This window comes from Eurosta solidaginis, chromosome 1 (assembly GCF_040869045.1).
Source record: "Eurosta solidaginis isolate ZX-2024a chromosome 1, ASM4086904v1, whole genome shotgun sequence".
NCBI lineage: Eukaryota > Metazoa > Arthropoda > Insecta > Diptera > Tephritidae > Eurosta > Eurosta solidaginis.
In genome coordinates, this window is record NC_090319.1 from 360,689,048 (window position 1) to 360,700,747 (window position 11,700).

The window sequence follows — 11,700 nt, forward strand, 5'->3', positions numbered from 1 at the left end:
ATTCAAATCGATATGCGTTGCCAGTCCATTTTTAACACCCTTTTATTAGCTTGGCCTGTATGTAACGGAATCTTTGAGCTAATTTTCACCGGTTTCTAGAAGTCTGATTAATTTGAAACTTTGCATACGTATCAGAGACCGATGACAATGCATTAATGTGGTGGTGTGGTGACATCAGGTCAACGGCCATAAGGTCAATTGGCCTTATTACCACTTTGAATGGCCATAAGTTTGATCGAAACTTTGCACACGTATCAAGGCTCGATGACAATGCATTAATGTGAAAGTGTGGTGACATGAGGTCAACGGCCTTAAGGTCGATTGGCCTTATTACCACTTTGAAAAGCCATATGTTTGATTGAAACTTTGCACACGAATCAAGGCTCGATGACAATGCATTAATGTGATGGTGTGGTGACATAAGGTCAATTGGCGTTATTACCACTTTGAAAGGCCATAAGTTTGATTGAAACTTTGCACACGTATCAAGGCTCGATAACAATGCATTAATCTGATGGTGCGGTGACATAAGGTCAACGGCCATAAGGTCAATTGTCCTTATTACCACTTTGAATGGCCATAAGTTTGATTGAAATTTTGCACACGTATCAAGGCTCGATGACAATGCATTAATGTGATGGTGTGGTGACATAAGGTCAACGGCCATAAGGTCAACGGTCATAAGGTCAATTGGCCTTATTACCACTTTGAATGGCCATAAGTTTGATTGAAACTTTGCACACGTATCAAGTCTCGATGGCAATGCAATAATGTGATGGTGGGGTGACATAAGGTTAACGGACATAAGGTCAATTGAACTTATGACCACCACAAATGACCATAGATTTGAAACCTTGCACTTAATGTGAAAAACGCATTTATTAATGATAGAAGTGGATGCATGGCACATCTACGAAAGAGCATACTGGAGCCCTTTTTAACATGCCGTTTCACCTTTTGAAGGATTTTAAGATAGGTATTTTTAGCTAGTGCAGGCCACCAGACCAAGCACCATAAAGAATAATCGGGCGCACAATGGCTGTGTAAATCCAGTAGGTCACCTTAGGGGAGAATCTCCAGGAGGTGCCAATTGCCCTCTTGCAGGTGAACAGCTCTGCTGCTGCCTTCTTGGATCGCTCCACTACATGACCACTCCATAATAGCTTCCTATCCAGAATGACTCCCAAATACTTGACTTGATCTCTAAACGCTAAGAACGTACCCCCAATTCTTGGCGGTGTAAGATTTGGTAATTTCTACCTCCTCGTGAAGAGGACAAGCTCGGTTTTATCCGGGTTGACTTTCAAACCTGTGGCGGGTTGTATTCCTGGAGCAGGTCCAGGATGTCAGCTGGGTCCGTTAGCTTCACGGGAACCCAGGCTCTAGCCCTTGGTCGTGAGGGGATATCACGCACCTCCACCTTGAGGCGCGCGCCCGGATATACCACCCCTATCAGCGTGACGGCGGCCCTATAGAGGTTTACCGACCTGGCGTCGTCACAGGCAATGGTATTGCCCTGGAAGCACCCTGCATCGGTGTAAGATGGCGGTGGACCAGGGTTGTCTTTCTTAATCTTAACGGCCACCGTAGCGAGCGCGGCCTCGATCCACTTCCACTGTTATTTCGGGATCCTGCTATCTTCGCTGCTCTCGTCTATAATGCCAATGATCTGCCATGGGGTGCTTGATATTGAATGTTACAATTATTCTATTGGTAGCTATCTAAGAGGAAAGATATGAAATGTAGTCAAATGCACCCCACGCTTTTTACTGTGAATTAAATTATTCTGTTAATAACTTAAATTTTATTATAATTTTATTTTGAGGTGGTTAACTATAAACGATTGTTTGACCTTCTACTACTGTTATATAAACTCTTTTTAATTGAAAATTATTTTCTATTTTTTAGTTCGGTTTGCTATGAAAGCGTGTTTTTTTAGTTTTTTAAACTATTATTTATTTAGGATGTCTTCCAACTGATAACAAATTTTAGTTTTCTATCTGAAAAAAAAATGTTATTCTAATTTTTACTTCACTGAAAAAAATCAAAATGTGAATAAGGCAGAAAAACTTTCAACGTGCGTTATTTCAAGATCAAATGTGTTCGGGGCATTAGTTGCAAAGTTCTTAATCAGCAAGCAACGCCAAAGCATACAAAATGATTTCGTATCGGCCTTAAGGCCCAAACACATTCGACTTCTACGTCGTTTTGGCACTTGCGTTGCTTAAACAGCTGACTTTGAACACAAATAGGTAATGCAACGGCTACGTCAAAGTAACGCAAAATAAATTCAAAAACTTTCGTTATGCTGGCGTTGTCAATTCATTTCTTTGCAGCTCCTCCATTTTACCGAATTTAATTTTTTATTTTTTTTTTTCAGTTAAATTTATTCAATACATAAAAATAGTTTCTTACTTGACCTAAAAAATTAGTTATCTACATTTGTTGAATGACCAAAAATCAAAATTGGAGCTTTCCTTTGAGTTCATTATGGAAGGAAAACTTTCATCGTGCGTTCATTCACAGTTACGCCAGCGCCAAAACGATGCAAAAGTGGAATGTGTTTGGGCCTTAAGTTATTTTGCATTCGCGCTGTAAGGCATTGTGAAGGTTCACAATGCTGAAAGGTTAAGGCGGTCCTTAAAATGTTTGCAGAAACATTTTGCAATTTCGCTGCTTTATACTTTAAATATATAAGTATATTCATCAACAATTATTTGCATACTACCCCTTTCTGGAAAATTATGAATCTCCATGTTAACGTAAAATACTAAAAATTTGTTTACGGTGTTATAACGCTTAACTTTTTTATAGTTAAGTAATTATTATTTTCGTTTACAAAAAATCCATAAATGTACTAATTTTGGTCCTCTCCTCTTTTTTATTTCATAGTTGCAACAGCTGCAGGTGCCCTCCTCCAAAAATGGCTAATTATCATTTACGGCTAATGTTCATAATTGCGCTTGCCGCCACAATCTTTGGAAACATCAATGCGGCGCCTGAAATAGCTTCCGCTGACTTACCGCTAGAAGCAAGAAACGGCGGCGACTCACTTGAAGATGAAGATCTAATTGCAACCACTTATGTCTTACCCAATCAGATTTTTAACGATGGCAAACCATATTATGCAAGTAAAGATCCAATTTCGGGTCAGTTGGATTTTAGCGCTAAGAAATTAGCAGGTATTGAAACGGCTGCAAACGAGGTAATCGACCCCAAGGAAAAGATTGTGCTTAGCAGTAATGCGCCAAATATTCACGATTATTTAAATTTGCCTACGAAATACTCTTCCTCAAAATTTGTCTATCCATTGGTATCAAGCTCATATGCGAATTTGAAATATCAAGGCAGTAATAAAAACTATATAACAAACAAGAAACCCACATCGGTAGTGGCCACACCAGTCACACCTTTACCGAGCCATAACTATTATACAGTGCCGACAACTAAGCTGATAGCGGTGCCACCAACGGCTCCAGGACTTGAAAGTAGCGTCGTATCTACTGCAGGTACGACCTCGACTTCTACGACTACAACTACGACAACAACAACTTCAAAAAAGCCCACAACTTCATTTAAACCAAGCACCACTCCTACACCATTGCCTATCAGCACAACTACCACAACAACCAGAAGCTCTACTGCAGCCACTGTCCCATCCAGTTCATCTAAATATTCCGCTGGTACGCGAAAGCCGTACGCGCCTTTTGGTCCAACAAGCATTCCCACGCAAGTAACTGACAGCACCACGCGTAAGAAGTTCATACCTACAAAAAAATATACACCAACAACATCAATTACCACTGCTACTGCTCCTACAACTATGCGTTTTCCGGATCAAGCGGGGTCTCCAAATACCACAACCGCATCAAGGCCAACAACGGCCGATACTACTTCGGTTTACACAACACGTCCTACAACCATTAGTTCTTCGACAAACAATGTGAACTTCATACCAAGCACTAAACAACCCATACTTTTTACTGAGGACCCCAATGGCCAATTAACATCCGCTTTGCCATTACCAGTTAGCTCAAACGTACCTGAACTCGACATTGCCGATGTATATCAGACTCTTGGACAAAAGAATACAGAGCAGAAAATCGAACAGAAACCCTCAATGTCACTTGCCGATATATTCAACAGCCTTGCAGAGGAAGAATCCGCTGTAGCTTCACAATCACAGGCGGGCCAGGGTTTTGATGCTCAAGGCAATTATATGAAACCGATTTCGCTCTCCAAACCAGCACCATTTGCTACACAGCAACAGCAAGTAACACAGCCCTTAACACGTCCAACATATCCCGCGTACACCACAGCGGGACCAACTACGCCTCTGCCAGGTAACAACAACAGCAATAATGAGCAAAAAGTGATTTCCGGCAGTCAAGAGAATTACAGCGGCGAGTATGTATCGTATCAGGTGCAGCAACCTAATGTTATGCAATATCGTCCAATACCGGGTACCATTAACAATGTTGTCATCTCGCCTGGACAACATTCAGCCTCTTTCGTTTTGGGTAGTCAACAGCAAGTTGGTGCAGCAGCTTATGGAACGGTACAAAAGGAACCGTTATTCTCAAAAGAGCCACCAGTACAATATGGTACAGTCATAAGCGAGAATATCAGTGCACTAAAACGACCAGCTCAACAACAAACTAGCGGTACACAGCCACCCCCACAAAGTATTTCAAATTTCCAACAAAATGAAAATGGTAATTTTGGCATTAGTTCCGTAGGCGCGCCAACACCTCCTTATGCACCACAACGTCCCCAACAGAGTACAAGTGCACCAAGTTCCAATTACCCAGCCGAAGAGCCGCCGGCACCTCCATCGCCATATCAACAATTACCGCTAATCGGTTCTAATATGCGACAACGTAAGCCAGTCAAACCTCACGCACTGCCACAAACGGGTTCAGGAAATTACCATCAAACAGGATTGGCACAAACTCCTGCGACCCAAATTTCAAGCGCATCTACGGAGAAGAGCAATATTCAAGATACGAAAGAAATGTTGGTTTCAACAAATATACGTTTTCCATCAAATGAAGAGCAATTTAATGAAGAAAATTCTGCACCAGTAATCTCAGGTCCACCGGTTGGACCACAAATTAATGGCCACGCACAACCATTGAGCTTGCAACAGATACAAGGTTCCAATAATGTTGTATTCCCGAAGGCAGGCGAAGACGATGGCACTCACTCTAGGGGCGATATACAGATTCAAAAGCATGAAGTACTCACTATGAATCAGCATAAGCAGAAATTGGTAAGTCATTTTTTTACGCTCTTCTTCCTATCTGTATTTTCATTCATTCGTTCATACTTCTTTCCGCACATATTTTTGTGCAACAGCCCATACTTTCGCCATTTTGTTTGGTAAAGGGGCAGCTAAACCAGAGCAAGCGAAGCTCACTTGGACAACAGATAACATAAAGGTCCATTGTGGTACCACATAAGATAACGGTATCGTGTGCAGAAAATCGTGTCTTAGAAAATCGTTGTTTAGCAACGATATATTTTCGAATAAGACTGATCAAGCATCAAGTGACTCGAAGATTCCACCCCATTATCCTCCATGTAGCAGAAGCAGGAGGTGCTTTCTATCACTTCCGGCCATCCGAATAGATGTTGAATGAATCTAACGGTAATAACAATGAACATCAGCACATCCCCCACATCCTTAATCACGAAAGCTTTCTCTTGTAAAACATTACATTGATCGGACTACTTAAACTTGCGGTTTGCATCAAAATTCAGACGGCAAATCCACCTTCCTTTTCGGCATTCCTTCAGCCTTCATTCACAAAACCCATCGTTCATTCCTCGATTGGAGACACACACCCCACCTCCCTTACTCTCGTTTTTCCGTTCGTTTATCAGGGTGCACATCGTTCCGCCCATGTGCATATATGCTCCTCAGTTCGTTGTTTCATCCGCGTTAGCTTACGCCTATTAAATCTTCTCGAAATTTTTTTCTAAGCTCATTTTTTACTTCTCTCTATGTTCATCCACCTTCTCAAATTTTCATCAGTTTCATCTATTGGTCGGAGTGCCACCCCGATCTCTTTCCACCCTAGCATAATGTTCTTCTCTTTCGGTCAATCATTCTTTAATCCATAAGTTGTTCTTTTTTTCGCTTCTCCCTTTGTTAGTCGGTTCGTTGATATTTCCTTCAATTCCGTCCATTCTTAAGCATGTTTTTTCTTCCGCCGATTCATCTGGACCCCTGTAAGCTGAGCAGAGCTCACAGAGTATATTAATTTTGTTCGCATAACGATACCCCGTAATGACATAAACTAATCGAGATAGATATAGACTTCTATATATCAAAATGATCTGGGCGAAAAAAGAAATTCATTTAGCCTTGTTCGTCCGTCCGTTTGTCCGTAAACACGATAACTTGAGTAAATTTTGAGGTAACTTAATGAAATTTGGTATTTAAGTTTCTGGGCACTCATCTCAGATCGCTATTTAAAACAAACGAAATCGGACCATAACCACGCCCACTTTTTCGAAAGCGAAAATTTCGAAAAACCGAAAAAGTGCGATAATTCATTACCAAATACGGACAAAACGATGAAAATTTGTAGGTGGGTTGACCTTATGACGCAGAAGAGAAAACTAGTAAAATTTTGGACAATGGGCGTGGCACCTCCCACTTTTAGAAGAAGATAATTTAATCGTTTTGCAGCTGTAATTTGGCCGCTGAGTATGTAATGTTCGGTTACACCTGAACTTAGCCTTCCTTACTTGTTTTTTTTCGTTCATTGATTCTCGAATCCATAAGTACATTGTTCATTGGTGTTATAATCTTGATACGGATATAAATTCAGGTCGTACCAAACCTTCCTTTTTTCGCACCTCCCCCTGTTAGTCCAACTTATCATATTTTCTTCACTTCCGTCCATTTTTAATAATATTTTTCAATCACTATTTATTTATTCCATAAGTCCTAAAGCAGTTTTGTCGTGCCCCAATCATCGTTCCGTTCATTTTACCAAACAAATAATCCCCTTCCTTTCTTTACAGACTTTCCCATCAACTCAACAGGATCAGATTACACCATCACAACATATGGAACCACCACCACGCTATCCTCCTACAATTTCCAATGCTATAACCGAAAACACTGAGATTAACAAGCGTCCTCAGCCACCTAACCGTTTACTTGGTGGCGGTCCTCAATCTTCATTTGCGTACAATGAATTCACACGTAAGCCATTACCTGGTATATCCCGCCCGGGCTCAGACAGGCATTTACCTAATATATTGCCGCAATTCCGCCCGAATGCTAAGATTTCATCAGGGCATCCAACAGCACAGAACTATAATCAAGAACCAGGCAATATACGAATACCTCCTGGACATACCTTAAAACGACCGAATAACTCACCACAATTTGCACATCGACGTCAACCACTATTAAAACAGCAACCCCATCGTTACCCACTTCAAAGGGGGGCAGACTTTGGACCCCAAGGCGCACCTCTAGCTTCTGATGCCAATCGTCGCCACTATCGCTTACCACCCTACGGTGGTCAAGGTGTCCAATATATTGACCGTATGTATCCGCGACGTCCACTACCAACAGCATCAGCTCAACGAGTGGTCGATAATTATGAAAGACATGCCGCTGCCTCAAACACAGATACATACAAAAGTATTATGGCTCCTGAGCGTTTGGCTGCATTTGGAGAGGATGATCTTGTTATAAATGATCCACCACAGCCAGTTGCTGCTGTACAAGAAGAACAACCATTGTTTGATAAAACGAAACTCGAACCTGTTGTAACTTTGCAAATGCTTCAGTCACAGAAAAAACAGCTGTCTCTGCCAACGGATGATACAGGGGCTGGCGAAATTCAGGTACCAGCTGCGTCAGAGCAATTCGGACCACAAATCGAGAGCGCTGCAGCACAAAACGGAATCTACTTAGTCTATCCTTCAAGAGGTGATGTAGCGAGTGCCCCCCATAAAATAGAAGACGAACTTCGAAATGAGCAACCATCGATTGCACATGTGGAGGCACCAACTGGCAGCGAATATCAAAATACACCATTCACGGTGGTGCGCGATGAACCGCAGGAACCCATATTGAAAAATAAGAAACCACAATCTCTGCAACAACAGACTAAGACTCAACTGGCCAAAGATAAATTTCCATATCCCATTGAGAAACCAGATCTCAGTTATATGAAACACAGCGCACCTGCGCGCAATGTTGTCATAGGACCACGCATCATTAACGGAGCTTATGGAGTTGGCTCCCCGGACAAACCTATAGCGATAGCCTACAGTCCTACTGAACCCAGCCCTTATCGTCGTATGGGCTCAAGTAGTGCACAACAATTTTCAAACGTTAATCTCGCTTCATCCGTTATTGGTGAAATACGTACAGACACACAAACCGAAGAAGGGCTAAGTAATGATTTCGATATGCGCGCACAAAATTTAGAAAAAAACTTCATGGCACCATTCTATCCTAGCGTAAGTCTGGGTACGGCTACTAATGCGCCATCGAATGGTTGGAATATATTGCCTTCGACCACAGAAGCCGCGTACATTTATCGCAAAAATAACATTAATCGCGCAGATGTTATGGCAGATACTGGCCCAGGTGAGCTTTCTGCGGAATTGACTACAACAAAAACGAATTTCGAAACTGATAATTTTCAACCGGAGATGCAAGGCGGCTTCAAACCGATCTATCCACCCGGTTATACGGTAGAAGATGAGGCCGATGAGCATCCAAAGGAAATTAGCAGAAATGAAAATGAGAGTAGCGTAGAAACGGACAAACCATTAGCACTGGCTAGTTTTATGCGTCCAGCGGGTGAAGAGTCTATTGCTTTGCCACCTATAGCAACAACTACTGCAACACCAAGTGCTTCACAATCATTAACATTAACCAGCACAACACCAGACGCCGTTACAAAGAAGGATAGTGAGACGAAAAATTCATCAGAACCTAATACTTCCACAGCTAGTACGAGCTCTACGCCTCAATCCAATATCTCATTAAAGGCTCCCACTACAAAAGCGCCTGCGGTTGATTCAACACCAACGAAAAAGAAGTCTACTTTCGAAACAAGTTTAGCCGATTTATTATTCGGGGATGATGAGGAGTTCGAAGATGGCGATGAAGGTAGAAAACAACAGACGATTATGGCGACAGTGGAAACCAAAGCGATTAGTGCTGGACCACGTCAAGGTGCGCCACGTATGGGCCCAAGAAATTTGAAGGTTAGATAGACAGATCGAGTAGGGTGGGAGCGGTGAAGGGGAGACAAAAGTAAAAGGAGATTGAAGAGTGCAAACAAGTACAGAGAAGAATAGCGACTTACAGAGAACAAACGAAGTGTCACTGAAATGCTTTTTGTAAAACCCTGAGCCTTTTTTGACTGTGAAAGTGAAGATTGTGAGAAATGAAGAAACCGCTCAACAAAGAAAAAGTTTGCGATTATTCCTTTCATATGTTTTTGTTTTTTAACGCTAATAATTTTATGTTCAAAACTTCAAAGAACTTCTAAACAGTTATCGACATAGTGGTAATTGTTTTCTCGGGTCTGAAAGAACCTACTCTGTGTGAATTTTTGAAAACTTTTTTGAAAAGTTACAGTTATAGCTACTAAGAAGTGTCAATCAATTTTAGCTAGTTTTTTCCTTTTCAATTTCAAGAATACGCAAGGTCAAATTTACTTGAACCGAACCGATTCACATTCCCGATATAAAAGAACAAAAAGTCAGCTTCCTATAAATTCGCCTTAAAACGAGTTCTCTCTTACGCTTGACGTGGCAACTAGGGATACAAACGATACATTGATGTTTTCGAAATATTGATCTTTTGTTTTTAAATTATGCTGTAGCATCGATATTACGCCTCTAAGAACATCGATAAATCGTTTTCTGAGGTCTTTCCAACGATAAGCCACGCTACGAACCGTTTACTGGGAACATCTTACACTCTGAAAATTATGAGCTATTTGGCAATAAGAAAATAAATTTAATTTTAATTTTTCCGGTGTATCGTTCACAAATATCCATGTTTTTGATATCGATACTTTACTATTTAAAGGCCGATGCCTGAGGCCCGATTTTTTGACAACGCGACATTGCTCTCACAATTTCCTCTCAAATTGCACAATCTGGTTTTACTCGCATATATGAATACACCCTTTAATCCTCTCATCTGTTAAAGTAAAACTAATTAGAGTATTTCGACTGCTGAATGGAATATTACTCTATCCCGGCTGCCGTTTCACAATTCGGTTGAAAAATCGAATCAGAATCTGTTTGGAAAACGCCCTATCTAAGCTCAAATTCAATATATTGTGGCGAATATTCACATCACTAAGTGATACTAGCATCCCTAATTCGATACTAAGCAGCCACTTGTATGTACGTAAACAAATCAATCATCATTTACACATGTACATATAAGGCAACAGAAAGATACTCACCGTCATCCGAAGTAGTACTCACATATACACACGCATATGCCTATGCGAGAGGCTATAAACTACAAATACACACGAATATAGCTTGTAACCAAGTAGAAGATTCTAGAAGGAGAAACGTCTAGACATTTGGAGAAATATGCGGACAAGGCAACAGAGAGTATAAAAGCAGAGCAAGCTGAGTAGTCAGTATTCAGTTTTGATTTAAACACGCTATTGGTTGTGTAGTATAATTGTGAAGTACTACTCTTGAAGTAATCTAGATAACGACCTATTTGCAATACTAAATAGTGGAGTGATTTATTCGACAATTTAGCGATTCGAACGTTTGCAGAAGGGGTAAAATAAGGGGAGTTTCCCTAAATTCGTTACAATATTTTGACATTGGTAGGGGCGTTTATAAAAAAAATCGGAGATAGGACGTTTTTCAACCGAGTTCTGAGATAGGGCGTTCTCGAAATGGCAGCCGAAATAGGATAATATTCCACTCAGCAGTCTATTTAGACATGCGTTTCATCGAATTGTAATGTTGTGGTAATCTAGTTTAGTTTGTAATTTGTCAAAGCTTAAAAAATTCGAGCAAATTTTTTACAAATTCATAAGTTTTGTTTTTATAATTAAGACTTGTGATCCACTCTAACAACACGCATAATTTAACTATCACACATCGATAATCTAAATTTCCCAAAAACAATAATTTTATGTATACCCACGAAGGTTCCGTCAGCGGACCGAACAATAGCATTTAAAATGGTATGACTTTTGCGAGTCTAATTCGAAAATTTTAGGTTTAAGAATATAATATTTTTATTAGCAAAATCCCAGATAATTTTTTCTTATTAGACTCCCGAATCGTCAAACAATAATTTTTATAAATGTATGCTAATGAAATTTAATAAAAGTTGTGTCGAGAAAGAAGAACAAATACGAATAAAAATAAAAATAAATAATTAACTTAAACGCAATAATGCTCAATTTCATTCAAATGATGTATTTATTAAGTTACTTTAATTAAGTGAGAAGCTAATTAGAAAAAATAATAATACTTAATACTTATATTTTATTTAAAACGAACCTGTATTTAATGTATAATTTAAATATGTAATTATATTTATATATAAATTTAATAAACTTAAAAAACTTACAGTGTTATGACTTTGTGGGAGTTGAAGTTAAAAAATACTAATTAAGCAAACACCAAACAATGGACCCAAAATCTTCCAAATGTGAAACTTGG

At 40.0% G+C, this 11,700-nt stretch overlaps 1 protein-coding gene across 6 annotated transcripts in view; it reads left to right on the plus strand.

Moving 5' to 3' along the window:
- LOC137238143 (mucin-4) overlaps positions 1-11,425 on the plus strand; it is an 88,410-nt gene extending 76,985 nt beyond the window's left edge. For all 6 annotated transcript variants that reach the window (XM_067762800.1, XM_067762799.1, XM_067762795.1 and 3 more), the window contains exons 3-4: positions 2,893-5,272; positions 7,036-11,425. In XM_067762800.1, coding sequence (XP_067618901.1) covers positions 2,924-5,272; positions 7,036-9,258 — 4,572 coding nt within the window. In that variant the 5' untranslated portion in view covers positions 2,893-2,923 and the 3' untranslated portion in view covers positions 9,259-11,425. The remainder of the gene's footprint in view (positions 1-2,892; positions 5,273-7,035) is intronic.
- Positions 11,426-11,700: the final 275 nt, after the last annotated feature.